General features: G+C 45.5%; 1 protein-coding gene across 2 annotated transcripts in view; it reads left to right on the top strand.

Moving 5' to 3' along the window:
- Window positions 1–26,943, top strand: part of MYO16 (myosin XVI) — a 611,293-nt gene that overhangs the window by 497,378 nt on the left and 86,972 nt on the right. For both annotated transcript variants that reach the window (XM_060636706.3, XM_060636705.3), the window contains exon 28: window positions 11,790–11,892. In XM_060636706.3, coding sequence (XP_060492689.3) covers window positions 11,790–11,892 — 103 coding nt within the window. The remainder of the gene's footprint in view (window positions 1–11,789; window positions 11,893–26,943) is intronic.

The following is a 26,943-nucleotide window of genomic DNA, read 5'->3' as shown; positions in this document are numbered from 1 at the left end:
TTAAAACTGTATGCTTCTTGGGGCACCTGGGTGGTTTAGTCTGTTGAGCGTCGACTTTGGCTCAGGTCATGATCTCACAGTTCGTGGGTTCAAGCCCCGCATCAGGCTCCGTGCTGACAGCTCAGGCGTTCTGTGTCTCCCTCTCTCTCTGCTCCTCCCCTGCTCATACTCTGTCTCTCTCTCTCTCTCAAAAATAAACAAACATAAAAAAATTAATTAAAAAAATAAATAAAAATTAAAAAACTGTATGCTTCTAGCATTTCTTGGCTCAAGATGACTTAATTCAGTCAATTAATGTTAGAATTTATTACTGCTCATTTTTGATGACTCACCACAGGAATATCTGTTTTGGCTTTTATATAAGTATTGGTTGGCTGTATTTTAAAGTTAATACTTTCCATGCAGTATCAGCATACAATGGAATATTATTCAGCCTTAAAAGTGAAGGAAATTCCGCCGTTTGTAACATGGATGAACCTGGAGGTTCATAGAAACACAAAAAGACAGATACTGTATGAGCTGACTTATATGTGGAATGCAAAATAAGTCAGATGCATAGAAGCAGGAGCAGAATGGGGGCTGCCTGGGGCTGAGGGTGCGAGGAATAGGGAGGTGAAGGTCAAAGGGTACAAAGTTTCAGTTCTATAAGATGAATAGGTCCCAGAGATCTACTGTACATCATTGTGCCCGCAGATGACAACACTGTACTGTCTACTTAAAATTTTTCTAAGAGGATAGATCTTATATTACATGTTCTTACCACAAATAAATAAACAAACAAATAAAACCAAAGAGGGTGGGAGGAACTTTCAGAGGCGATGGGTATGTTTATGGCATTGATCGTGGGGATGAGTTCACAGGTTTTCCTTTATTTCCAAACTCATCCAGTTCAATATATTAAATACATACAGCTTTTGTCAACCATACCTCAGCAAAGTGGTTTCTAAAAATATAACTATAGTTCACCCTTGAACATGCTCAGGGTGGGGGTTATAGGCCTGGAACCCCCCTGCAGTTGAAAATCAGAGTATAACTTTCAACTCCCCAAAAACATAACCACTAGGACCCTTCTGTTGACTGGAAGCCTTGCTGACAACATGAACAGTTGATTAACACATATTTTGTACGTTACATGTATTATATACTATATTCTTAGGATGAAGTAAGCCAGAGAAAAGAAAATGTTATTTAAAAAACCGTAAGGAAAGGGGTGCCTGGGTGGCTCAGTCAGTTAAGCGTCCGACTTCAGCTCAGGTCACGATCTCACGGTCCGTGAGTTCAAGCCCCGCGTCGGGCTCTGGGCTGATGGCTCAGAGCCTGGAGCCTGCTTCTGATTCTGTGTCTCCCTCTCTCTCTCTGCCCCTCCCCCGTTCATGCTCTGTCTCTCTCTGTCTCAAAAATAAATAAACGTAAAAAAAAAATTTAAAAAAAATAAAAAACCGTAAGGAAGAGAACAAACATTTATGTGGTGTGTTGTAAAAAATCCACATAGAAGTGGATCCACTCAGTTCAAACCCATGTTGTTCTGGGTAATTGTGGTGCTCTCTGAAATTAACAAACGCAGTTAGGTTCAGACACTGATCTCCAAATCATCATTCAAGCCTGTCACACGCTTTCAGAGCAGATATTTGAAAGAAAGTTTCATTACTATTGAAATAGTCAGATCTAGTTGCAGGACCAGACTGTTCCTGTGACGATCATACTACTTCTTCATGATCTGCTAACCAGTCATAACGACAATGACATTCTCCACAGCAGATTCATATGGTAGTAAGCACCTCAGTTCGATGTCCGAAATAGGCATAAACTTATTGAAATAATAAAACTGGCATCAGCTACTGATCTCCATAAAATGTTTCAGCCATTCCCAAGGAAAAGAATTGCCTTCTGTTTCGTAGGGAGAGAAAACACTGGAATAACAAACATTTCCAACAAATGACCTGCCTTGGTTTCGTGTCCCTACTCGGAAGCTAGGTGGTCAGACTGACCCTGGCGAATATTCGGTGAAGAAGCAAATTGCTTTAGAAATAGGATAATTTTACTTAAACCACATAGCTTGAAGAGGTCTCTCATTTAAAGGCTTGAACAACCAATGAACATCTGTTCTTTTCAGTTTAACTACACAAGCTGTTCTTGTACCTGATAAATACAAGCTCTGACTGAGCCAGTAAATTCTGCAAAGCCCAGAAGGGGAAAGACGCCAGCACATCAGTTTCAGTGTAGGCACTGGGGGCGCTCAGCCTCCTGGGCGTGTGTCATGAGAGCAGAAGCCGCAGGATCAGGTGGTTTGCCTGTGACCATTTATTTCAGCCCCTTTGCAACCTCAGTCCACCAGAAGGGCGCAGTCTTCAGGGTCCCCTGTGGTAGATGGCTCTGGAGTGCTGTGCGTGCCCGGATGGGGCCTGTGTGCAGGAAAATCCCAAGGGCTGTATCCGAAGCGAGTACAAACCTGGCTAAGGTAAATGTCACCGGCTGCGACGGCTGCGGGGGAAACGGAACGTGGTGTATGTTTCACACCGGGCCACTTCTAATGTAGTGTTTCCCTTTCATCCGTTTATTGAACACACAGAACGTTGTTACATCGCACAATTAAAATGAAACGGTGAGACCGGCTTTAAGTAAGAGAACTTGAGAGTATTGTCATGGAAATTCTTAGCAGATGCTCTGAATTCATTTTTTTTATCTGCCTAGCAGCACTGGCGAATCCCAGGAGCTGAGGTCGAGTTTAGCATTCTTTTTTATTACTCACCTCCATATTGTCTGGAGGGGAGAGCCCCCTGGCTTGATTACAGGGCATAAATGAGTGCCCTGGGATAAGGCCACGTCTCTGGGAGGGCGGTCTGCTTTGGCACGGGATGCTTTCCAGGACGAGGTGACAGTAGAAGTGGATGGGTCTCGCCGTGGTCATTCACAGTCACCACCTTTGCCCCGCCGGCCAGCAATGCATCACACTAGTTCACACAGCAGCAGGTGTAGCAAAAACAAAAAACAAAAAACAAAAAAACCTTTGGTAGAACTCACAGCCTGAGAGCTGCAGTCAGCTTGGGGACTTGGGGGTGAAGGGGGGGCTCCGTGGAAGCCTCTGGGCTGGTCCAGTAAACACTCAGGAATCCAGGCCTCCCTCCCTCCTCCATGCTGCCCCCTCCCTCTTCCCAGGGTCTCTACCAGCAGTGGTGTAGAAGCCAGACGTTGCGTGTGAATTTGCGGTGCTGTGTTTTAGGATTGTGACAGATAAGTGCCTCATTGTCATGGATGTGATGACATGAAAATAATAACATAATCGTGTTGTTAAAATAATAGTAACCGAAGCAACAGCCACCTGCGCAGTGAGTCGGGAGAGAGAGAACAACGTCTTGGAATTGAAGGGACTATAGCCTAAAGTCTTGCTTTTCCACGTCGTGTCCTATTAAAACTCCTCATTTATACATTATCCTGTACGATGGTCACCTTTGACCTTTCAAGCTCAGAAACAAAGGGGGCATGTGTTTGCTTTTATCTCATCTCCCACAGAAACTTCGTGGAAGCCAGATTAGCCCTTAGCTCTGCTATAAACGAACTCTGAAGGTGTCCCGCAGCCTCTTTAAATGTCACCCTGGGGTTGTTGTGAGAATTCAGTGTTGGCGTGCGGTAACCTGTCATCACACCGGGAATTTATAGGCACTTTGTTAATCTCCCTGCCTCCCTCCCTCCGTCTCTCCCTCCCCGCTGCTCCATCTCCAATCCTGGAGAACCAGGCATGGGAGGGAGGGATGCCCCTAATCCTGCCAGCCAGAGCCAGGGTGGGTGTGGGGTGACGTCTGGGGGCAGCTCCTCCCATAGCCTCCCCACTCTTCCCAAGGACTTCATTCCTGGGGACTCTTGAGCCTGGAGGCACATGGGGATGTGAAATGCCACCATGCCTTTGAATGGTGTGCCCATGTTTCTAAAGGTGACAGTGGCCTCTTCACCATAATTTGGAAAGAAAAGGGAAGTCAGTCTTCACCAGTGACATCAACAGGAGGCCCGGGATTGTCGTAGCGTCTTTTTCTCTTCATCAAGTCATATGCAGATCATGATGCGCACTGATAAGCCCAGAGTGGACCCCAGTAGATGTAAAAATAAGCTCAAGTCCAAATGCCCGGCCTGCACAATCTAAGAGACCCAATAGCTGTTGCCAAGCACAACTACTAACCCCTTCCTGTCCTTCTGGTAAATATACAGGAAGAGCCGTGGGTACTGAGGGGTGGAGATAGGTGACGGACGCACTGGGGCGCAGATCAGGCAGAGGGCACAGCAAGTGCAGAGAAATGTGGGAGGACCGGAAGCGTTGTGATAAGCCTTGACACAAAGGCCCTGAGAGGAGCTGGGAGAAGACAGAGTGACGGGCAGGTGCACGTGATAAAGGATCCGTTGGGGCTGCTGAGCAGGGCCCTTGCTGTACAGTCGTGTGAGCACAGGACGGACAGCTCAGGACGGACAGTGCAGGGGGGTGGGCAGAGCCTGGACAAGCCTGCAATGGGAGATAGGGCTATTAGACCCCAAGTCATGGGAAGGTGAGACAGAATGTGCCCGCTTAGGGAGCACCATACGTTTTTGTGTGAACGACGATTTTTAACAACTTTATCTATTTGCTTTCATGTGTTTTAGAGAGAGAGAGAGAAAAAAAAAAAAGTGCTCCTCTTTGGTTGAAAAGCACCTCTGCAAACCCAGTCCCGGTCTGTCTCATTTTGCTCTCTGGTCTGCTCCCCCCACGCTGAGATAGATTTTATTTCTCCCCCAAGCCCGTTGCTAGGCAGCTGTTACACTCAACCCACCACTCAGCATTCTGAATGCTGGAAATTAGCCCCAAATAGCTAGAAAATCACCCCTCCGCACCTGCACTGTGTTTGCTGTGAGAGCATGCATATGTAGAACAAAATGAACGGTCCCAGCAAGTGCGGGGAACAAGCAAAATGCATCCCTATGTAGCCACAGACAGAGCCACGCGTCTGGAGCACCTGCGAGGTGGAGTGCACTGTGGGGAAACATCAAGGGAGTGGTTCTAGAAGAAACCGCAACCCTTGTCCCATCAGAGCTAAAAATGAATGACCAAAATGATCTGGAGCAAAACAGCCGGACCCCAAAATAAGCATGAATAGGATGCAGGCTTTGTATATTTCTGTAAATGTTGCCTGCGAGCTCTGCTGTTCTTCCTTGCCCCCTGAGAAACAAAACGCCCAAGAAACTTCGCTTGGTTCTATTTCACCCTCAAGTTACTGACCTTTTCTTCTATTTTCGCTGTGAACCAGCACTTGTGTTCCCCCTGCCATCTGCTCATGTCTGGTACCCTCTCAGTCTTCTTCCGTGTCTCTGGCAGGGCCCCGGATTCCCCGGTCACCCACCCACACGCTTTCTCAGTGTTGACATGCTTTAACATTTACACTCTGACCGCAGTTCCAACTCTGCCTTCCCTGGGCTCCCCTGAAATTACGTGGCCCCAGCCTTGCTTCCTGCCCCTCCCCTCCCTCCTCTGCACCTTGCCAGCTGCCTCTTTCTACCAACCTCCACTCCAGGGCTCCCAAAACACCCCGTTCCTCTCTCTGTGGATTATCCAGCCCATTCTTGAGGGATGAGGTTAATGGCGCTCCCCAAACGTTATTTTGTTGTTCCTGATTAAGTTAGTAAAATATGTCCATTAGTAGAAAATTTCATGAGGTCTTGAAATAACAAAACCACATCTTTTCTGATATATAATTTTGGCCCCAAACATCATGCTTTATATTGGAGCATAGGCAGTAATATGAGAACATTGCTTTGCCCGTCTTGTTAACCTATGCATTTCTTGGCAGAGTATCTTGTTCATAATAGGTGCTCAATAAATATTTGCTGAATAGAATTAAATATTTGGGGACCGAAACTTTCACAACAGAATTGTGCTTGGCAATGACGAGATGAAGTTGATATAAAGCAGACAATCAGTTTCAGAGAAATTGCACCTGAGGTGTTTGTTTGTTTGTTTGTTTGTTTGTTAAGCATTAGCTTTGATACACATACTTTGTATTTTTCTGAGGAAACAGTTCTAGGATTTCATGGTACCTTTCCTAAAGTAGTCAATTGAGAGTCACTACTTGGTTTAACCTGACCTCTGTGATCACTCTATAAGCTCTCTTTTGTCACCAGGTTCACAAGACATAGGATGTGAAAGTTCTCCTTAAACGGGGAAGGAACAATCACTTTGGAAAAGACAAGTAGATACCTCATTCCTGAGGGTTTGCTGTATGCTTCTAATTAGTTGGCTCTTGTCTGCCTCTCTGACTTCAGGGTATCCCTCTTAGAATACAGAGACCCCCCCAGTGAATACAACCTACTAGGTGGTTCTTCCACCGACGATTTTGGCAGGCATCGTGACGCCTGGTATTTTTTCGGTGTCACCCTGTGTCCGATGGTGCGAGTGTGTTGGGAGCCTCTTGTACTCGAATCCTTGAAGTAGAGAAAGCACTCAATGAATAGTGTGCAAGTTGGAGAATTTTTTGGTCACTGTGATAGAACTTGCCGTGAAACCCCACACTTGAATATTGACCATTCAGGCTATGGGCTGGCTAGAAGAAGGGACATCGAAGGTCAGCAGTCATGTTCCTGAGGCAAACGGGGCATTGAACACAGCTTTCGGCTGCAGGCGCACGGGCACAGGAGCACTCAGCACTGTGACGACCGTCGACTAGATGGTCAGCACCGTCCCCACCAGTCAGGCAGAGGGTCGTGACACATGAAACTGACAACAGCTGAACAACTGGCAGCCGGGAGGCAGTGGGCGTGTTTCGGGGTGTTGACTGAGGTTTGGTCCCCCCATCCTTCGTTCCAGAAGAATGCTTCTTGTGGTCCCCCTCGGGTGTGCTGACCAGCTCCTTCCTGTTTGTGCTATGTTGGGCAGACAGCTACTCTTGTCCGCCTGCTCCCCTGCTGTGGATGTCAGTTTCCTCCCCGAGTCTGGGTGGTCCGCTCCTCCCTTTGCACCCACATCCATCCATCAGGAACCCCTCCCGCGTCCCCCCACCCTAGACAGGGCTCACCCACTTCCTCCCACGTATGCTGCTTCCCTCCCGGGCTGTGAGAAGAGTCTCTAATTAGTCTCCCTGGCTCCCCACCCTCCCAGGCCAGCAGCTTCAGTGACTCTTCCGGGGTCAAATGGCAGGACCCATCTGCCCAAACTGCCGCTCCCCAGAGCTCTCAGAGTGCAAGCCAGAGTCCCCTACATGGTCGCATCCTTGCCTCTGTGAGCCTGTCTCCTGCACCTTTCCTCTATATGCTCTGCCCCAGCCACGTTCGCTGCCCTGGTGTTCCTTGAACAGACACATGCATGACCCCGTTCGGGGCATCTGGATTTGCTGCTTTGCCCCTCAACTTGGGTTCCTCTTCCCCAGAGAGCTCCCCAGCTCACCGTCAGGTACTTGCTCTCTGCGAAACCTTTTCTGCCCCATTTTTCTCCATCTGTCTCATCATATCTGCCTTCCTTCCTCATGTATGTTTCTGTTCTTTCTTTCTCAGGAAATGTTGAGAATTTTCATCTGATTTGCTCCCTGCTGCGTTCCATGTCCAAATTTTGTATTCAGTCAATATTGCTGTTAGTATTGGTTGATTGACTGAATGAGCCCGAATGAATGAGCCCTGGGGCTTGGACTCTGGACTAGAATTAGATCCCTGTCATTCACCTCAACCTGAACCAGGAAGGACGAGACAAGAGTGGGTCGTTTAGGAGACTGGACATTGACCTCTTAGAGAAAACTGAAAACCTCGGACCCAGGAAAGGTGCCAGCCTGAATACAGAGCTCTTCAGTGGGTCGAGGTGACCTTGCCTGGGACCACAGAGGCAGAGGAGGGTTTAGGGAATGGAAGTCCCAGCTCCATCACACCTGTGCTCAGGACTCATGCTCTGTCCCCAGGCTCATTATTACCACTTGGTCTCAGGTTGAAGTTTCTGTGAGATAGACCAGTGACACCACCTATAGATGACGCTCAACATTCCAAAAGACAAGATGTTTTTAATTACACTAAAATAGAGTACCTTGCCGTGTCTGAGATGACGTCTTTGTCTTTTCAGTCGAAATGTCAGAATTATACCATTTTAGGTGTCAAAAGAACAATAGAAAAGGAGGGGAGAAAAAGCACCCAGTGTAAGATCTTTGTTCTGACTTGTTAATACTGTATTCAGATACTTGAATTATGTCAATTCAGTTCTCAGCGATAATTAGCAGAGCTCCAGAATGAGACAATTGTAAGGGAATAAAAAGATAATTTGAGTGATTTCATTTCATTGCGTGACTCTGGCTAAATGGTAGGGACGTGCCGGCTTTCCTGAGTGCTTGAATGGGTCTGTATTTCATTATGAGCTCGAGTTTACCATCAAAGAGGCCCAGTCACCCAAAGGTCAGAGAAACGAGAGTTCTCGTCTCTGGGTGTGCAGTGTGCTGCTGCTATGCCGGGGTCCATCTTTTCTGTCTCTCGTGCTCCAAGTTTCCACCCTAGAGCCCTCTGGGGCTGGGGGCTTGTAAGTTCCTGCCGAAAGTGTGGCAGTGGCAGCAGAGGGACTGCTCTGGAGTCGTGCTGCCCTGGGTTCAGATCCCCGCTCAGCCATGGTTACCACCTCTGTCAGTGTCCTGGGGCTGTCGTGACCAAGTTCCACAAACCAGGTGGCTAAAGCAGCAGAAATCCATTCTCTCGCAGTTCCTGAGGCCAGGAAGTCCCACATTAAGGTGTCAGCAGGGCAATGCCCTTCTGAGACTTTGAGTGGAAGCCTTCCTGGCCTCTTTCCAGCTGCCGGTGCGGTCGGCAACCCTTAGCGCTCTTGGCTTGTAGCCACATCCCCTCAACCTACGCCCCCTCGTCACACGACCTTCTCCTTGCCTATCGCTGTCTTCACGTGGCATCCTCCTCTCTCTATCAGGACACCCGCCATATTGGATCCTGGCCCACCTTAACGACCTCATCCTAACCGTGTGACATCTGCAAAGACTCTATTTTCTTTTTATTTTTTTTAAATTTTTAATGTTTATTTTTGAGAGAGAGAGAGAGAGAGAGTGTGAACCGGGGAGGAACAGAGAGAGAGAGGGAGACACAGAATCTGAAGCAGGCTCCAGGCTCTGAGCTGTCAGCACAGAGCCTGATGCGGGGCTTAAACTCATGAACTGTGAGCTGGTGACCTGAGCCAAAGTCTGACGCTTCACCGACTGAGCCACTCAGGCGCCCCGCAAAGACTCTATTTTCAAATAAAGTCACATCACCTTTTGGGGGGACGCAGTTCCACCCATAAGATCATCTGTGTGAACCCAGGGGAGTGACTGGATTTCTGTGATCGTAGGCTTTCTCAGTGTCAAAAGATGACCATGCAGGCCTCCTGCCTCTGTGGGGAGTAAGAGAGGCAACATACGAAAAGCCCCCTGCTCTCTTTCCATGCAGGAGAAATGTCCCTTGCCACCCCCCAGCCCCCAGCCCATGTTCTTGACCCCTCATCATTATTTGTGCTTGGTGCATACAAAGGCAATTTAACACACGAGGGAATGCACAAAGATGGCCCATCCCCTGGGGAAGCTCGCACACTTTGAGGACACAACACACAGGGATTAGACTGAAGCTTTTATTTATTTGTTTATTTTAAGTTTTTTTTACTGTTTATTTTAGAGAGAGACAGAGCATGAGCAGGGGAGGGGCAGAGAGAGGGGGAGACACAGAATCCAAAGCAGGCTCCAGGCTCTGAGCTGTCAGCACAGAGCCCGACGCGGGGCTCAAACCCACGAACCGTGAGACCATGACCTGAGCTGAAGCCGGACGCTTCCCTGACTGAGCCACCCGGGCGCCCCTAGACTGATGCTTTAAATGCAGTATAGAATTTCTGCCGTGTCCTGAAAACACACGCAGGCAGACCCAAGAGGGGGGATTACCGGTGAGATGGCTGCCCAAGGGTCTCCTAGCAACTCCCTGCAGAGTTAGAACCCGAGGCTGTGTTTAGTCTCCTGTTAAGACACATCGTGTGGGTCATCATCTGTCGCTTTTGACCCGTTCAGACTGGGTGCGACGTAACCCGTGTTTGCTCACTGCTGTGCAGACGACATACCCCAGCACGTGGAGAGATGGCCATCCCTTTTAGAGGGTCTCCCCGGCTACCTGCCTCACACTTGACTGCCAATCCCGGCCCTCCCCACACATACCTCATTTTACCCGTTTTCTCTGTTCTGTTCTACCCTGGAGGTACCTTGTCTCTTCTGCAGCAACCACACTATGACCAGTAAAAGAAAAACAAAACAAAACAAAAATGGTCGACTTCTTCCACAGACCATTTCAGTGCATTCAGTGGGATCAAAATGATGTGCGAGATTTTTCATATCCTTGCCTCTGGCACTACGATTTTTACGTTCCGTCTCTGTTACCCGCTATTTTTGCACCCTCCTGCACCGTGAGTTTGATGCACGAACAAAAATCTGTATTACGAGAAGGAAGGGTTGTTGCTGATGTTGATGTATTTATTTTGTCTGACGCATGGCTACCACCCAGGGCAACCAGTATAACTCCGTTTTCAGTGACAGTGCTAAGGATGTAAGAAAGGAATTAAATGTCTGCTACCAAAAAATCCAAACTAGGTATGGTTTCTCAGTGTGCGTTCCACACGAGCGAGCCCCGCCGTGACTGCAGCATTGCCCCCGTGATGCAGGGCACCTCCCTGCGCCGAAGCACCTGCAGACAGAAAGACGTGTGGGCCCCTCTGGTGTGGTGTCGGGGGCGGGGGGTGTGTGGGGGGCACGCCTCTCAGAGCTTGCTCGAGGGCGCCCGGTGAATAAAGACCCGGAGGCAAGGCACTTCCTTCCTCCGTTGCTCTAAGGAAACAAAGAACTCATTTTAGAAGTTGCCAGATTTGCTGCAACCAACTTTGATGGAAAGCTAAGATATTTTGCAGGAAATAACAGGGAACTTCCGTGATTTACCTCTTGGCGTTAAGTTCCCAGAGCAGCTCGACACGGGAATCGTAAACCCACGCAACTAGATGCAGTTACGCAAATCCTTGCCTATTTCTTCCTCCTCTTCCTCCCCCTCCATCTTCCCTTAATACAGTTTTACTTACACATCAGGTTAGATACCCTGCATGCAACGGAAATTTCATATAGATTTTTTAAGTGGCTTATGTAATTTTGAAAGGCATTTTAAAAAAATCCATAGAAAAGCATTATGTTGCCATGGATTTCGGCTAGGGAATGACAGCCAGTGATTCAGAGGAAGCTGCAAATAAATAAATAAGTAAATAAATAAATAAATAAATATCCTTCTAGAAGATGGAAAGTGCTCGATATGTAGTAAGTGGGGAAAGAGCTTCTCTACCTCTCGCTGAGATAAAACTTCTGGAGGTTTTGATATTCCTTTCTTACGGATTCCAACTACATCTAGATTCGCTTTCAAATGAGGATAAAGAATTCTGAGATTTCTTAAAAGGTATGTTTTTAAGAGCATTCTAACTATTTCAGTGAAAACCATTCATTTTCTCTCTCTCCAATTTTCTCTTGTTAAGTGGTTTTCATCCACCCTTGATCATAGTGTTGAGCACACATTAAAGGATTGAAATACATATTTGGCTCATTTTAAAACTCATTCTCCACACAACAGATGAGGGTTATTTCACGGTTGTACAGTGTTACGTGCACGGCGGACGGAGATTTGGGGACTCGTAGGGTAAAGTAAGAACCGGGGAGAATTTAAGAAACAGTGTGACAAAGACAATCCTGTTGAACAGAAGCACTTGCTTGACGAACTCAGTCATGGCTCTCAGTGTTCCTGCTGCTTTTTCACAGGTACAAGCCATTGGCCGACACGCTCCCAGTCGAGAAGAAACAGCTGTCTGCCGAGGAGAAATGTCGCCTTGTTCTCCAACAGTGTAAATTACAAGGCTGGCAGGTTAGTGACCAGCAAGCTACTAACGTCCCAGTTCAGGACTTTTAAATAAGGGAGCTGAGTCATTGTGGGAGCCACCGGTCTCAGTGGTATGAACTCTGATGTGTTTGGCAAGAGGGGACACTAAGCATCTTCCCTGGAAACACATCACTCTTTCTGATTTACTGGTGTCAGCAGCATGGCAACAAACAGGAGGGGAGCCAGCGGGCTCCTCTTGGGGGGGGGGGTGCGTGGCGTGGGGTTCCTGAAGCCTCCTTGTTTGCCTATGTTTCGGGTGCAGCCTTGTCATTCAGGCTTCCTGAGGGATCAGAAAGAGAGCAGAAGTCAGAGAAGGCAGTTTGAGGACCTTGATTTCTCGGCTTCTGGTGGGTAGGTCATCCGCATTCTGGAGACCCACTTCCTGGCCCCTCTGGGGTCGTCCAGTGTCTGTTTACTGCTTCTCTTTGCTGCTTCTCAACTGCCACACACTGACAATGTCACTGTCCCTTCAACCTCGCTTCTTGGCAGAAGCTTCATACATAACTGGAAATGTTTAATTCTTTTCTGTGACCCTCTGAGTTGGCAGAGTCCCAGGGCACGGTGGGGACCCAGCCCCTCCTTCCAGAAGGGGGAACATTAGGGAGACAGAATAGCCCGGGAGGGGCTCCCCAGAAGCAGTGGGGCACGCTGTAAGGTATTAAACATCAGAATGCCATCCGTGACGAGTGTTGAGAACAGGAGGTTTGAAACTTAAAAGAATTGAGAAGGTCGTTGTGATGCAGGAGTAGGAAACAGAATAAAGCCCAAGACACCAGGAGTTCCTGGATGTTTCTAGCTATAAAACAACCAAAGGTTTGCATGAGCGGCAAAGATCATGGCAGCTAGCGGCTTTGGCAAAACCCAACAATTACCAAAAATCAGGCACAAGTTTTGTTTTTTTAAATGTGATTTTTTTTTTTTACATTTATTTATTTTTAAGAGACAGAGCGAGATAGAGTACAAGCAGGGGAGGGGCAGAGAGACAAGGAGACACAGAATCCGAAACAGGCTCCAGACTCCAAGCAAGTGTTCAGCACAGAGCCTGATGTGGGGCTTGAACCCACGAACCGCGAGATCATGACCTGAGCCGAAGTCGGTCACCCAACTGAGCCCCCCAGGTGCCCAGACATAAATCTCATTTTTAAATAGTAGTGGGTCTGGGGGGCTCAGTTGCTTAAGATTCCAACTCTTGGTTTCAGCTCAGGACGTGATCTCATGGTTCGTGAATTCGAGCCCCGCACAGGGCTGTGCGCTGAGTGTGTGTAGCCTGCTTGGGATTCTCTCTCCCTCTCTCTGTCCCTCCCCTGCTCATGCTCACTGTCTCTCTCCTCAAAGTAAATAAATGAACTTAAAAAAAAAAACCAAAAACGTAGTGGAGCATTTCCAAGAGGCAACGTCAGATCGTGGACCAGGCCAAAGAGGAGGACCTTCCTTCAGACGGTTCAGAATTGCTAGATGTGTCCGGAAGCGCCCACTCTCCGGGACACAGGAGGAACCCTGCTGGGCTAACGGAGGCGCACGCGTCACCCGTGGCAAAGGACAAGGAGCCTAGAATTTGAGCATTCGTGAGTGATGACTTAACTGTACCACCCGGTCTCTTCCTTTATCATCGTCCTTTCCCTTTTCTTTGTCTTAAACTAATAATGGAGATGAACCTTAAATAGAGTCTGAAGGAGGCAGCACACACAGTCTGTAGTAGTCATGGACACACATCCGTGCCAGGAGACCGGATTAGAAAGGGAGCAAGGAGGAATCACTAACACAGGGAGTGTCTGCTCACCACGGTGGCACTGATCACAGGCACATCGACAGGAGATGTGGGCGCCCATGCGGAATTGTCCGACAGACTCACGGGTAACGGAGGTCGTTTCCGCTGAATCATTGCCGGCATCTTTAAGCTTAAGTACTTGGGTAGTAGCGGTTCAGGAATATGTCACTGAGATTTTCTGTATTTTTTTCCCTTCACAAACACTCGCAGATAAGTATAACATGTTTTATTGGTGGCAAAAAGAAGCTGGGAGTCGTAGAGAACAGGTGAGGGAATCCAGAACAGTTATTTTACCAGCAGATGGTAACCACGGTGGGTGATGAGCGCCGGTCCTCTGATACGCATGTGGAGAGCCTGGGGTGACGAGTGGCGGTGCCCAGGAGGCAGGTGGCTCACCTGGTGGCTCACCTGCAGCCACTGTTCCTCCTACACTCATGCGTGTGCCGGGACTCTTGACATTGCAGCAGGGAGGCTCTTAAATCGGAGCACATGTTGGGACTTTGGAAGAAGTGCATCCGAAGACAAAATGGGAACGGGTTCCCATCGCATCACACCGGTCTATTTTCCTCACTCTTTAACTCCCCAAAGGAGGCTAAAAATACAGGACGAAAAAATAAATGAATTCATTTATTCCCTGCATGCTTGCTTGTGTGTTGCATATTGAATCGTCCGGAAAGACCGCTTTCTTCAGCTTCTCCAAGATGGAACTTTTCGTATACTTTATACCAGAAGACCAATCTTTAACTCCCTTGCAATAAAGCACATTCATACTTCCCTTTCATGCTGGTCAGAGAGCAAAAGGGTTTTTAAACCATCGTTTATTCCTGACCTGGAAAGCCAGACTCCTCAGTTTCAGAAGCAAAGCATTGGTTTGAAATGTGTTGGTAGTTGCAGGAAGGGTTGGCCTGTCTCTCTTTCGGGTGGTTAATCAGGACAAATCGAATGAGGAGCTGTTGAAACAACAGTAAGTTCCTAATGGATGGCTGTTGTTTCCGTGGCACGGTTCCCAAATCGCTAAGAGTCACAGCGTATGTTTCTATTAAGAAGTCAGTGTTCATCGTTTGGCTGTGAACGGTTACCAGGAATTAATCACCGTTCTTTTCCATAGTTTTAAAAGCAACGCTAGCAGACAACAGAGATCAGAGCCATCTTTTGCTGCGTGAAACTGCATAGAATATTCGCCAGAAATTCAATTCTCTTAACTAAAAATACGATGATCCCCTTATTGTCGCTCTGATTTGTCTTGGAGACATTGTGAGATTGCTTCAGTCCTTTACATTAACCAGACTCTGTGCAGGAAAGTCTCAGAGGCATCAGTAGGGGGCTTCTAGCTCCATTTTCTCCCATTGAACATTGGCTCCCACCCCCGGGACCGCCTCCGTGGTGTGAACCCCAGCACCTCCTTCTGTTTCCGGTGCGGTGGACACATCTTCCTTTCAGAGCTGCTGGGTTTGTTCACCGATCCACGCGTGTTTATTCCCTATGTAGTTGGGGGTCTGGGATCAGTGCATGAGGCATGGGAATTTTTAATGTTTCACACGCAATGATTCCTCCCATCCGCAGAATGTGCTACAACTATTCAGAGCTTTGACTCCATTTGATCTAAACCTAGTAACAACTCCGAAGAACAACTGTACGCAGAAAAAGGAAAGTCAGCAGGGTGAACGGTAATGGCCTCGTGTGGGACACGAGGAAATAGAGTCTTGAGGGTCAACATACTCATCAGGGCATTCGGTGCGGTTTGTGCTTAGTTTCAGTGGCAAGGCTGCTTTGCCGAGCCCAGCATCTAAGTCTTGCTATGCTGTGTTCTTTCCACTGCATTGAACTCGATCTATATCTTTCAATGTAACCATCTGAAGCCCTTTTATTCAGATTAGAGAACTTGAAAGGCATAGATTATGCACCGTAGTGTGAGCTTTGATCAAAGGCACTTACAGATTCCTTTATTAGTCTGAGCAGATTGTTTCTTGCGGTTCGTGTCTTTTTTATGTTGATCATTCACCTGGTAGATGAAGGAGAACCACACGGAGTGCGTCCCGTCGCGGGCCGATTCTGATCCCAATCTTTCTTATGCAAACCATCAGCCAGTGACCCTCAAGACCCGGTGCTTTTGGACTCTCGTTCCTAACTGCATCTTGGACAGAAAAGGAGAAGAAGGAGAAAGGGGAGAGAAAGAAAAGAAGTGGAAGATGGAGAAGGACTGGAATCAAGAGAGAACTCTCAGGAAGGGTGTGACTCTAATCAGTCCCGGCTCTGAGCTGAGACCCGGCTGCTGCGCTGGCCATTCCCTGGGTGGTCCTGGGGGGCAGATGCTTGTGGGTGATGGTCCTGGAGATGGGCGTCAGGGTAACACTGGTTTCCAGTTCACGACTGGAGCAGAGCAAAGGCAGTCTGGGAACGGTCATAATAAGCCATTTTGGTAAATCTACCCAGTTTGTAGTTGGCTGGGCCATATATTAACTTCCCAGCATTCTGCACCTCTCCGTGACATTTGCTTTCTCTTCTCTGCTTTCCTCTTGCCACTCAGGCCGCACACCTTCTATGGGGTTGCTGACTGCGTCTCCATCAGAAGGGATGCTGAGTCTGCCCCCGCGTCCCCACCACACGATGAAGGAGCGGGCACGGGGTAGATATCCACGCCTTTGCGCGTGGCCAGCGGATGAGTCCTTGTCCATAAGAAGTGGCCAAACCATAAGATATATCTTATACAGATGCCACAGATGTGCAAGAGTTTTTACAATCCGGAATAATTCACAACCCAAACCTGACAATGGTCATATCTAGGGAGTTGTTTTGAGACGATGGCCAAGTAGAATTTTAGCTTGGATCTATGATTAGAAGATCAGTATGTTCATAAAGTCCTTCTGTAATTAAAAAGTATTTTTCAAACGGGTTGCCACCTCATAAATACAATTTAGGTAGAATAATGCATAGGGCCAAATTAATGATTTTAAGCATTTATGAAAACATGTAGTCCCATTGACCATGTTTTGCTCTAAAGCGTTTTGGCCTTGAAACAAAAAATGACCTATTGTGTATGTTACATCACTGACCCTCACGCCAGCCTTCTTTCCCATGACTCCAAGCAGTAACCACGAGTTTTGACAAACTCATTCATGATCCTATTCTCTCAACATCGTCAACATCGCCGCTTTCACGTAAGGTGCTTTTATTTTGAACAAAAGGGAAGAAAACTCAGGATATAGCATCGGCCGCAAAGGAGTCCTCCTTGCTCGCGGTTTCTTGGCCCTGTTTCCAATTAAATGATATGTTTGAAAAACATGGTGGACCAGTCAGAGGTTGATCCACATTTCATGGCAGAATTTAAGTCAGTTGTTTAAGGGGGAATATGGAGGGTTCTTGAGCTAATATGAGCAGACTCGCTATGGCCCACTTCCAGTAGTGTTTTCTGTGTCTCACCAGATGTATTTTTCCTTATGAAACAGAGTCTTCAGATTACTTCATTTGTGGGGGGGGAAAATACAGATAGTTTGAATTAAGTCATAGTTTGGAAACAAGTTAAACGAAGCCACTAGTTATTAACCTGTTGTTTGTTTTTCAAAATTGTTCAGATATTTTCTCTATCCAAATAGATACAGTTTTAGTTCCGTCCTACTTTAAGGTGCCTTTGAAAATAATCCCTCAAAACTCTGCATGTTTAATCAACCGCTTTCTGCCCTGATTTCCCCAAGCCATGCGACAGTGACTGGCAGGCACTCAGCCCCAATGCAGAACATGCTTGTTTTGCAATGTTATGTCATTTATGTAAAGTGAAAACTTTTGAAACTACTAATTCTAAGTGGAAAAATAAATGGTATAATCTGATTTTCACACATTTTATATGAATCAACTGGTTATAGGACGATTTTTTTCTGTGTAGTTATTTGAATGCTATATTCATTTTAAAGCCATCTGGTGGGATGACGAAGGGAGAAACAAATCTGTCAGAGTCGGTCCACGCGGCGCCAGGGGTGCTGCTTCAGAACACAGAAGCTCAGAGCGCAGGGGAAGTCAGCGCCGGGGACTGGTCGGCCCCCATGTAGGGGAGCCTTCCCAGAGAAGTGTCATTGTCCTTTCAAATGGATTTTGAAACTTTGGGGTGGGGGTAGCTTTGTGGACAGGCAAAGAAAAGAGTCCTGTGAGGTGAGGTTCCCTTGAAGCAGGTGCTCATGGTCACTGTGACTGGAAACTGTGGAAGGAGAAATTGAGACAGATTTTACATGGCCTCAGACATATTGAGGACAAGAAGTCAGACCCAGGAAGACTTCCGGTGACTTATTCAAGATCCTACAGACAGAAAGTGAGCCACAAAATGAGAGCATCAGCTCCGTCCCAACTACCCAGATGAGATGATACTTGCTCGTTCTCCTGTGTGATGTGTGTACGTGTGTGTGCGCATGTACATGTTTGTGTGTGTGTGTGTGTGTGTGTGTATGAGAGAGAGCGAGAGGCACTGAGATTCTGAAAGAAGTCACAAAAGGCTGTCACAAAGGGCAAACCCCAAATCTTAACGAAATGCACTTTTCCTATTTGTGTGCGCTCACTAACCAAAAAAAATTACAGTAATTATGTTCTTTGTCGTCATCTTCTAATGTAATTTTCAAGGAATGGCCTAGATTTCGTGGTGTGTCTTTGTAAAATATATGATCTTTGAAGGAGCCACTCTTAATGGTGCTGAGAATTGCAAGATTAACATTTTACCATAACATTAAATAAAATCAGTTGGATGAAGGATTTATTATTTCATTAATCTAAAATAGTACGGTAGAGAAAAGATAATAAAAGTAAAAGCAAGAAACTGTTAAAGTTTTAAGCACCTTCCACTTTTTTTTTACATCTTCTAAGACAAGACAATGGTTTTGGAGCCCTTGGCTCTTATTAGCACAATAAATTAATGGTTTATAACCTTTGTTTTATTACTCAAGGAGCACTTCATAAATCAACTGTAAGTACAAGCCAGAAAATAGCCCATAAAATTATTCTTTCTCTCATATCCCTTCCCTTCCTCTAGAATTATTAATGTTGAAAATAATAAGCGTTAGGGATCCTAGTGTATCTCTTGGTACTGTGTGCATTATAAACTGGGAATTACTATATATATGCACATATATTTATTTCCCTTTTTCTCTTGTACTAAATACACACGCATACATATATACAGACACATTTTTATTATGAAAGTAGTATTTATTTCTGATAAGAAACTTGAAAAATAGAGAAAATTAAAGAAGAAAGTACAGATCACCTGCAACTGAACTACCTAGAGATAACTGCCCCCAAATGTCTTCTGTGTCTTCACTGACTCAGTTTTTAAAAATAATATTACAAAATTGGATTCTCGGTCAGTGCCTCTCTCTCCTATTTCACTCTGCACTCCATTGAGGAAACATAGTATGTCTCTCTTTTTTCGTGTATATCCTCAGGCACCGTGTGCATGTGTGTTTGTGGTTCACTGTTACATCCCCTACAGGGTCTGGCACAGAGTCGACACGGAACCGGTATTTGTCGACTGAATGAACGAACCTACTTACTGCGACATTCTGTCTTTGGAAATGAAGGCATCCACCGTCAAGCCTTACTGACATGTGTGATAGTTTCTCCTTGGAAGTAATTTCATATTGTTCTCTCAACTTCTTTACACAAAAGACTAAGTCCAAAATCAGGCACTTAATAATTGCCAAGTGAGAGCTAGTTGTGCCTGTTCCTGACCCAGCTTTCATCTCCTGGAGACCAACCGAATTTCCTCTAGCTCAGGCTTCCTGGTTGGTCGAGTCAAGGAGCATTTATAGAGCACCACTGATGTCCCTGTAGTTGCATCAGGGTGATTATAAAGAAGGGGGTGTGATGTAAAGAAGGACTGCGATATCCCTCTTCTGCGGGCTTACTGGCTAAGGGGGAACAACACTAAACTAACGAATAAGCACAGGCTGGGATCCACTCTGGGGGGGCAACCCGTGAGGACCCGGTATAGACAGGCCAGGTGTCATGAAGGGCATCTGTAAGAAGAACACTCGGGGGCTGAGATCTGAAGGCTGAGGAGCAGGAGGTAGGGGCGGGGTGGTGACAGAGGGTGCCGGCTGAGAGCTGCTGGGGCAGGTGACAGAGCCCCAGGAACAAGGAGACGAGGGGAGAGAACGGTGCATTGGGGCAGTGTTTTCTCAGCCTCCTTTGTTTCATTATTGCCGCCCTAGGGAGGAAAATGAATGTGAGTGACTGACGAATTTATTGCTGGGAAGGGTAGAAAATCGTAGCGATTACACTGGTTGGTGGCCCTCCAAAGCTCAGTCTTCCTGGACGGTAATTGACAACTGCTTGACAGCTTCTAAAACGTGGCAGTTTCGACCGTGCCTAATCCAGTTCCATCTCGTGTGTGTCGATCTAATTTTCCCCAGCTCCAGGTTTATTTAGTCCTGCAGTAAGCCTTTATTAAGCACCTGCTACATGCCCCAAGCCTTGTAATAGCAAAGGGTTTTTCTGCAGATCAGGAAGCAGTTTCACCGTCTTGAGGTCGGTGCTTAGTGGTGAGCGGTGGCCAAGCCCCTGGGACCTTGGTTGCATCAAAACACAGCATTCTGTTTTAAGTTCCCTTTGAAACCACCGATGAGCTTCAAAGAGGGTGGTAACGTGACATGATTTATGCTTTAAACGTGAAAAAAATGTGTTGTTGGACGGCAAGCGCAGAGCCAGGAAGCCAGTTAACAAACGGGTGTCATAGCCCGTGCACATGGAGCTGTGGTGGGCGAGACAAAGAGGGGAGAAGGGGTGGGAGAGGACTCACGGTGACCTTCCACAGATAGGCCTGTTAAATCACTTGAAGAGCGAGATCTCTTTTCAAACCGGCATCTCTAACAAGCGTGAATTTGCTGCACAAAATACGTGCGGAGCTCTGAACGATGGAAGCCCGTGGCCCTCCAGGGGCTGAAAGAATACATGCAGGTGAATCTCAAGGAGCCCGTGAACACAACCACAGAACACGTTTTTGGGACAATTAGGAAAGCTATGTATTTTTTATTATATCTAAAAACACTCTTAAGGATGAGCAAGATAAGAGCCGGTGCCCGCGATGAAGGACCAGGAGGGTTCCTGTGTTTTGGAAGTAAAGCAAGCATCAGAAGATGCAAAGGGCAGTGCCTTGTTGGACACTGGTGGCGGAGGCCCCTGCCAGGGCGTCTGTGCCAAAGGCGGCATGACGGGCTGTGACTGTATCTGCTGCTCTTAGTCGTTTATAACGTGTATGTTCCATGAGGTGGGTAATTCCTAGTGATGTTCTTGAGGCCATCTTGTTACAAAGGAAGACCGGCGGCGCTCTTGAAATGAATACATTAACTTATCCGATGCACTTTCCTCTCTGCTTTTGAAGCTGGTCTGCTTTGTTTGGGTTTGGCTTTGGTTTGCTTTTCACCATGTGTGACTTTGAGACGAAGAGGTTTATTTTTGTAAGTGCTCTTGACCACGTCGACATGCTTTCTGTAATGAAATAATATACAGGATCGCATAGTAAGTTATTCACCAGGAAGCTCAAAATAGTAGTTTTTATTCATCACTGCTTGCTGTACAGGTCATACTGTTCTAGGTGAGAGTAATTAATTTTCTTAGCCTGTAATTATGTGTAATTCGAGCCAAACCACCTTCCTCAAATACCAGAAGATACAGTACTCTGTTAGATGTGTGTGGCTGTAATTATCTTCTCTGTGTTGAAGTTAAACTTCAAGAATAGTCTATTTATAACAAAGAGAACTTGTATTTTAGTATAAATGTATCCTCTGAGGATGTTTAAAAATACATTCAGAGCCAGGCTGAACATTAGAATATTTCCATTTGGTAGTTGTTCAAAGCTACCATGAAAAATGTAAAATACTGAAATATTAATAATAAAATATACACACATAAAATAATGCCCATCCTTATAAATATAATGAATCCAAGAAGCAAATCGGGGAAATGTGTGAATTTAGCCTGGAGAAGATGAATTTTAGTTAAATGGTTGTTTTACTGAACTTCTTGAAAGGATAGACTATATTCTATTTGTCCTTGTGGTCCTGGAGCCTGGCAAGGTGACTGCTATCGGGAAAGCCCCTGGCAAATGTTCGGATGGACAGATGGAAGGATGGGTGGATGAATGGATGGATGGAAGGAAGGAAGGAAGGATAGATGGGTAGGTGGATGGGTGGATGGGTGGATGGATGGATGGATGGGTAGATGGATGGATGGATGGGTGGATGGGTGGATGGATGGATAGATGGGTGGCTGGATGGATGAACAGAGGGATAGATAAGTGGGTGGGTGATTGGATGGAGGGACGGATGGATGTGTGCATGGGTGATGGAGTTAGGGATGGATGAATAAATGATTAAATAGATGGGGAGGACAGACACTTGGTAGGATGGATGAATAAATAAGAGAAAGAAAAATTGGGAAAGCTACAGGATACCATGTGCCTGAGAGTATGTGAAAATGACACAGAACCACGAATGTGTGCAGGACTGGTCATGGTGTGCATGTGGAGGTGTTGGAGTTTGAAGCTGTTTCTGTTTGAAAGGGATTACGTGGTAGGCACAGAAAGTGCTTTGCGTGGTAAAAGTGGGAAGAAGTGTGTTTCAGAGGAACACAATGACATCCTCAGATCGGCAGGAAGGAAAACCAGGCTGATGGGAGAGTGATGCAGACATCAAAACACATAAAAGGAAGAGTGTGGTGTTCATCATGCTGTCTAGAAACCCGTTTTAAGTCTGGGAACAGACCTACTTGGTAGGCACTTGGAGAGATCCCAGACATTTTTTTTTGGGAATGTTAATATTACAGTGAAAGATGACCACTGTTGATGCAACTATAACATTATATGTCTTGTCTTTAAATGGGACAAATATTTATTAGAATAATGCTAATGCTTTTAAAGTAAGGGAGATTAAAATTTTTAAGGATTAATTCTTTGTCAGTAATAATGAAAATAAAGCGTGTTTGTAGCAAAAAAATAAGCATTCACATAAACTATTATTAAAACATAATTTATGGTAATTATTAATAAAGCTATTTCAAGAATTATAGACATAGATGTAGAGGGACAGTGTCTGCCATAATGCTGACAGCAGTAGTAACATTATTCAATACAAATTCCAAGCATAAGAATGCTATTGGCCCTTGATAGTGTCTACAGAAGTCTCCTGTTGGATTTCTGCTCTCACAGAGTGTGTGAGAAGTTAAAATAACTGTCAGTAACATCTGTTGTAGAAGAGTAAAAAGTGTGAGCTCTTCAGAGATGAACAAATATCATATTATGGAGGACTTTGAATGCCAAACCCAAAGATACGCATTTTAGTTTCTAGGCAATATGGAGTTATTGAAGGCTTCTGGAAGATTAATAAATGGGAGACAGTCAGGAAGGTGGCCAGAAGGCAGGGAAATAATTAATTCTCTATTAATAAACAGCTACTTTATTTATTTATTTAATTTTTTTAACGTTTCATTTTATTTTTGAGAGAGAGAGAGACAGAGGGTGAGCGGGGGAGGGGCAGAGCGATGGAGACAGAGAATCCGAAGCAGGCTCCAGGCTCTGGGCTGTCAGCACAGAGCTGGACACGGAGCTCAAACTCACGAACTGCGAGATCATGACCTGAGACGAAGTGGGATGTTTAACCAACTGAGCCACCCGGGAGCCCCGACCTACTATTTATTTATAAACTACTATTGAATCTAGAATTATGAGATAAAATCTAGATTTCGGCTTAAGATAATCATGTATGAGAAATGTGGTGGCACCAGAAATGTGCAAGGTAGCGTCTTTGTGTCTCGCTCTTTGCATTAGATGCGTTTTTACAAAATGAATGCATTTAAATAGTTTAAATGGACTTAGGTTTTTTTAACGTATTTAAAATGAACTATATTTTTAATATCTGAGTTCATGGTACAGTTAGTGTCCATTAAAATCACTCTTGAAATTCTACTTTCTTCATTTTCGTATTCCATTTACTTTTATCTCTTTCGCCTTAATAGATGTAACTCATGACCTTTACATTTTTCCATCATTGTCCTAGCCCACCCATATCTCACAGTCACGTGGAATATTCAGACAGGTATACAAATAATGACAAAAACAGGAGCTCGGTAGTATTACAGAGATGTATACAAGGTACATTAGTGATGTGGATCGCTGTTAGAATGAGTTCATTGTTGTAAGGGACACACTAAACTTAGAGTTCACCAAGTCATCTGTGTTTTAAAGGATGAATAGGGGCTTATCCAGTAGACGCTTTAGAGAAACGCATTGAAGGAAAAAGAAATCATATACGTGAAACCAGAGCAGAAAAACACGTTCCCGTTTTGAAACAGCAAGCAACAGGATGTAGTTTGAGAGTAGACAAATCTGAATGCGTTGAGTAAAGCCATACTATGAGAAGTTTAATAAACATTTCGAGAGTTTGAACGTTATCCTGAAAATCATGACCTACTCTTAAGTAATTATAAGCATGAATGTAACATGAGCTTGATGTGTAGAAAGATCGCTCTAAGATAGTTTTGCCGGTGGGTCTCCCAGTCAGTGAATGCGGGACATTCCTAAAAGGGCAAGGCCAGTAGGATGCAGGGTTGCCATGGAAACCGTGGGTGCCTGTCCCTCTACTACACTGGAGGGCAGCCTCTGCCACCAAGCTTGGCTCCTCTCTGCTTTCCCGCACCTCTGTGCTAGGAGGCAGCATTCAGTGACGAGGAGAAGGAGGACAAGGAGAAAAGGGGGAAGGCCATCCTCGGAGGTTCCCTTGACCTCTCTCCGTGCAGCCTCAAGGCCACCCACACTCCATGGAAATGCCATTCCAGCAGCTGTCTGAGCTCCCACAGCCAACACCTCTAAAAACTCCCTGAGAACGGTAACAGTAATTGAAGCTTTCGAAGTCATCAATGACAATTGTGCTTAATCTTTGAAAATCTGTCACTTCAAAAAGAAAAAGAAAAAACCTAATGGTTTTCTAATAAAAATAGCAATGACTATAATTCACAGATGGTTTACTTTTACAGGAGTCAGAATGACATTAACATTTTAATCTCAGATCAGAACAGTCTGCGTCTGGGGAGCACACAGGGAAAGGGCTCTGTAGGAGAATGTTTTAACCTCTCTGTTTCTCTGGTTCTCTAAGAAACACCTTCTTTTAAGTGAATGTAACCAAAATTAAAAATGTAGGTGATCTGGACATTCGGTTGCATTCAAACGAAGCCTAATTTGTTGGATTTGGTATAGCACACTAATGCGCTGATCACAGAGTAACTTTACGTGAACTTATTCCATAGAAAAAATAAAAAAGACCAACGCTTTTCTCCTAGTCAACATCATTAATAGACAATGAAGGTTTAGAACTCATGTGATCTTGTCTAGATTCTCCTGATTAAAAAAAAAAAAAAAAAAGAATCCTAGATGTATGTCCTACTAATTCTTAGCATCAGCGATAGCAGAGGACTTAATACTAAAATGTGTTATTCAAAACAGTTTCTGACAAAGAAATCCAAAATACTACTAAATGGCTAATTTCATTCTTTAAGGAGAGAAGAGGCATTTACTATAAACGTGATATCTCTAAAAGACCAGCAAATTCAAACAAATACTAAAATACCAATGAGTGTCTCTAAATAAGGCCAAACCACAAATAAATTACATGGTAAAAATATATATATATAGGGAAAAAGAGAGAAAGAAAGGAAAAAAGAAAGGATGGGAGGAAGGGAAGAAAGAAAGAAGGAAAGAAGGGAAGGAAGGAGGGAAGGACAAGGAAGGAAGGAAGAAAAGGAAGGAAGGAAGGGCGGGTGGGCGGGTGGTCCCATTGGATATGTGTAAAGTGTACCCAAACAGCTGAAAGAAGAATTTTCTAGCCCATCTAAATGTGATGGTAGCACAGTACACAGCCACGTTCACAAGTCTTCAGCTCTGCCTTAGCGGGATACTTGTGATGTGAATTCAGCCTTCCATCCTCGCCTCCTCCCACTGAACCGAAAGCACAGAAGCTTCCCTCACTTACAAAGCCCTCGGCTCTACCTCTGGAGAATTTTCATGGGCATAACTATACCCACTCACCAGGAGCTTTGGGGGCTGGACTGTCCTTCTGGCTCCCAGAGGAGCATCTGTCTGTCTAGCATTGCTCCTCTCACATGCCCCGTGCTCGCATTCCCGCCCAGTTCCTCCCTTGCCATCATCCCAATCCGTGGATCTCAACAAGGACTCCTTTTGTTCTGCCTGGAGACATGCAGATCTGCCATGTGAAGCACTCAGACCCCTCTTTAACTAGCCACTGTCGGGTCCTGGGAAGTCTCTAATACATTGAGAGAAAAGCCTACCGCATCCATATTTACTCCTCTTCCAATTTAGCCTCCTTGTGTGAACTGACACCTGGACATTCCTGAAAATACTCTGTTACAAGGATTCAGTTTTTCTTCACTTCCTTTGTCTCAGTGGAGGAACGGGGCCAGCTGACTCATTGCTCCCCAACCTTCTGTCTTACATCTACACCATTTGTGGACAGCTTTCACCCCACTTTTCTTTTTCCTTTTATCCCTCCCCCCCCCCCCGCCCATCATGTGTTCTGTCACCTACTGGCTTCCATGACTTATTTCCAGCTTACTCAATAACTTTGGGTCGGCTTCTGCCTTCATTGTCCATCATACCTTATTTTCATCCTTGAAGACATTATCATCCATTGCTATGACTCATCTTATACCAAGACTTCACAATTCCTTATGTTCTGTTTCTAATCTGAATCTAACCCTCCCCACATCCTTACCACTTGTGAAGTTCAAGAATATATCTTCATATTCTTCAGGAGATTAAATATATGTGCATAATGGCAAATATGCAATGCAATATAATAAGAGAAACAAAGAATCATCTGTAGGATATTATGGGAATGCAAATGGAAGTCATCAAAGCCCTACTAGAAGTGGATGCATGGATATCAAAATGGAGGTGGGGTTTGATTTCAGTCGTGAAGGATAAGTAAGAGTTGGCCAACAGACCCACAACAAATCCAAATCGTTGATGACCTTATATTGCCCCACTTCACCAGGGACCTCCCAAAGCCAAGTCTGACAACCCATTCTCCAGACAGTTTTAAGAAGGAACTTTATAAATTTCTAATACAATCTGAAAAATTATTTTTATGAGGGGCACCTGGGTGGCTCAGTCGGTTAAGCATCCAACTTCAACTCAGGTCGTGATCTCACAGTCCATGAGTTCGCGCCCCGCGTCGGGCTCTGTGCTAACAGTTCAGAGCCTGGAGCCTGCTTCGGATTCT

Source organism: Panthera onca, chromosome A1 (genome assembly GCF_046562875.1).
Source record: "Panthera onca isolate mPanOnc1 chromosome A1, mPanOnc1 haplotype 2, whole genome shotgun sequence".
NCBI classification, from domain to species: domain Eukaryota; kingdom Metazoa; phylum Chordata; class Mammalia; order Carnivora; family Felidae; genus Panthera; species Panthera onca.
This window is presented reverse-complemented; position numbering and strand designations above follow the sequence as displayed.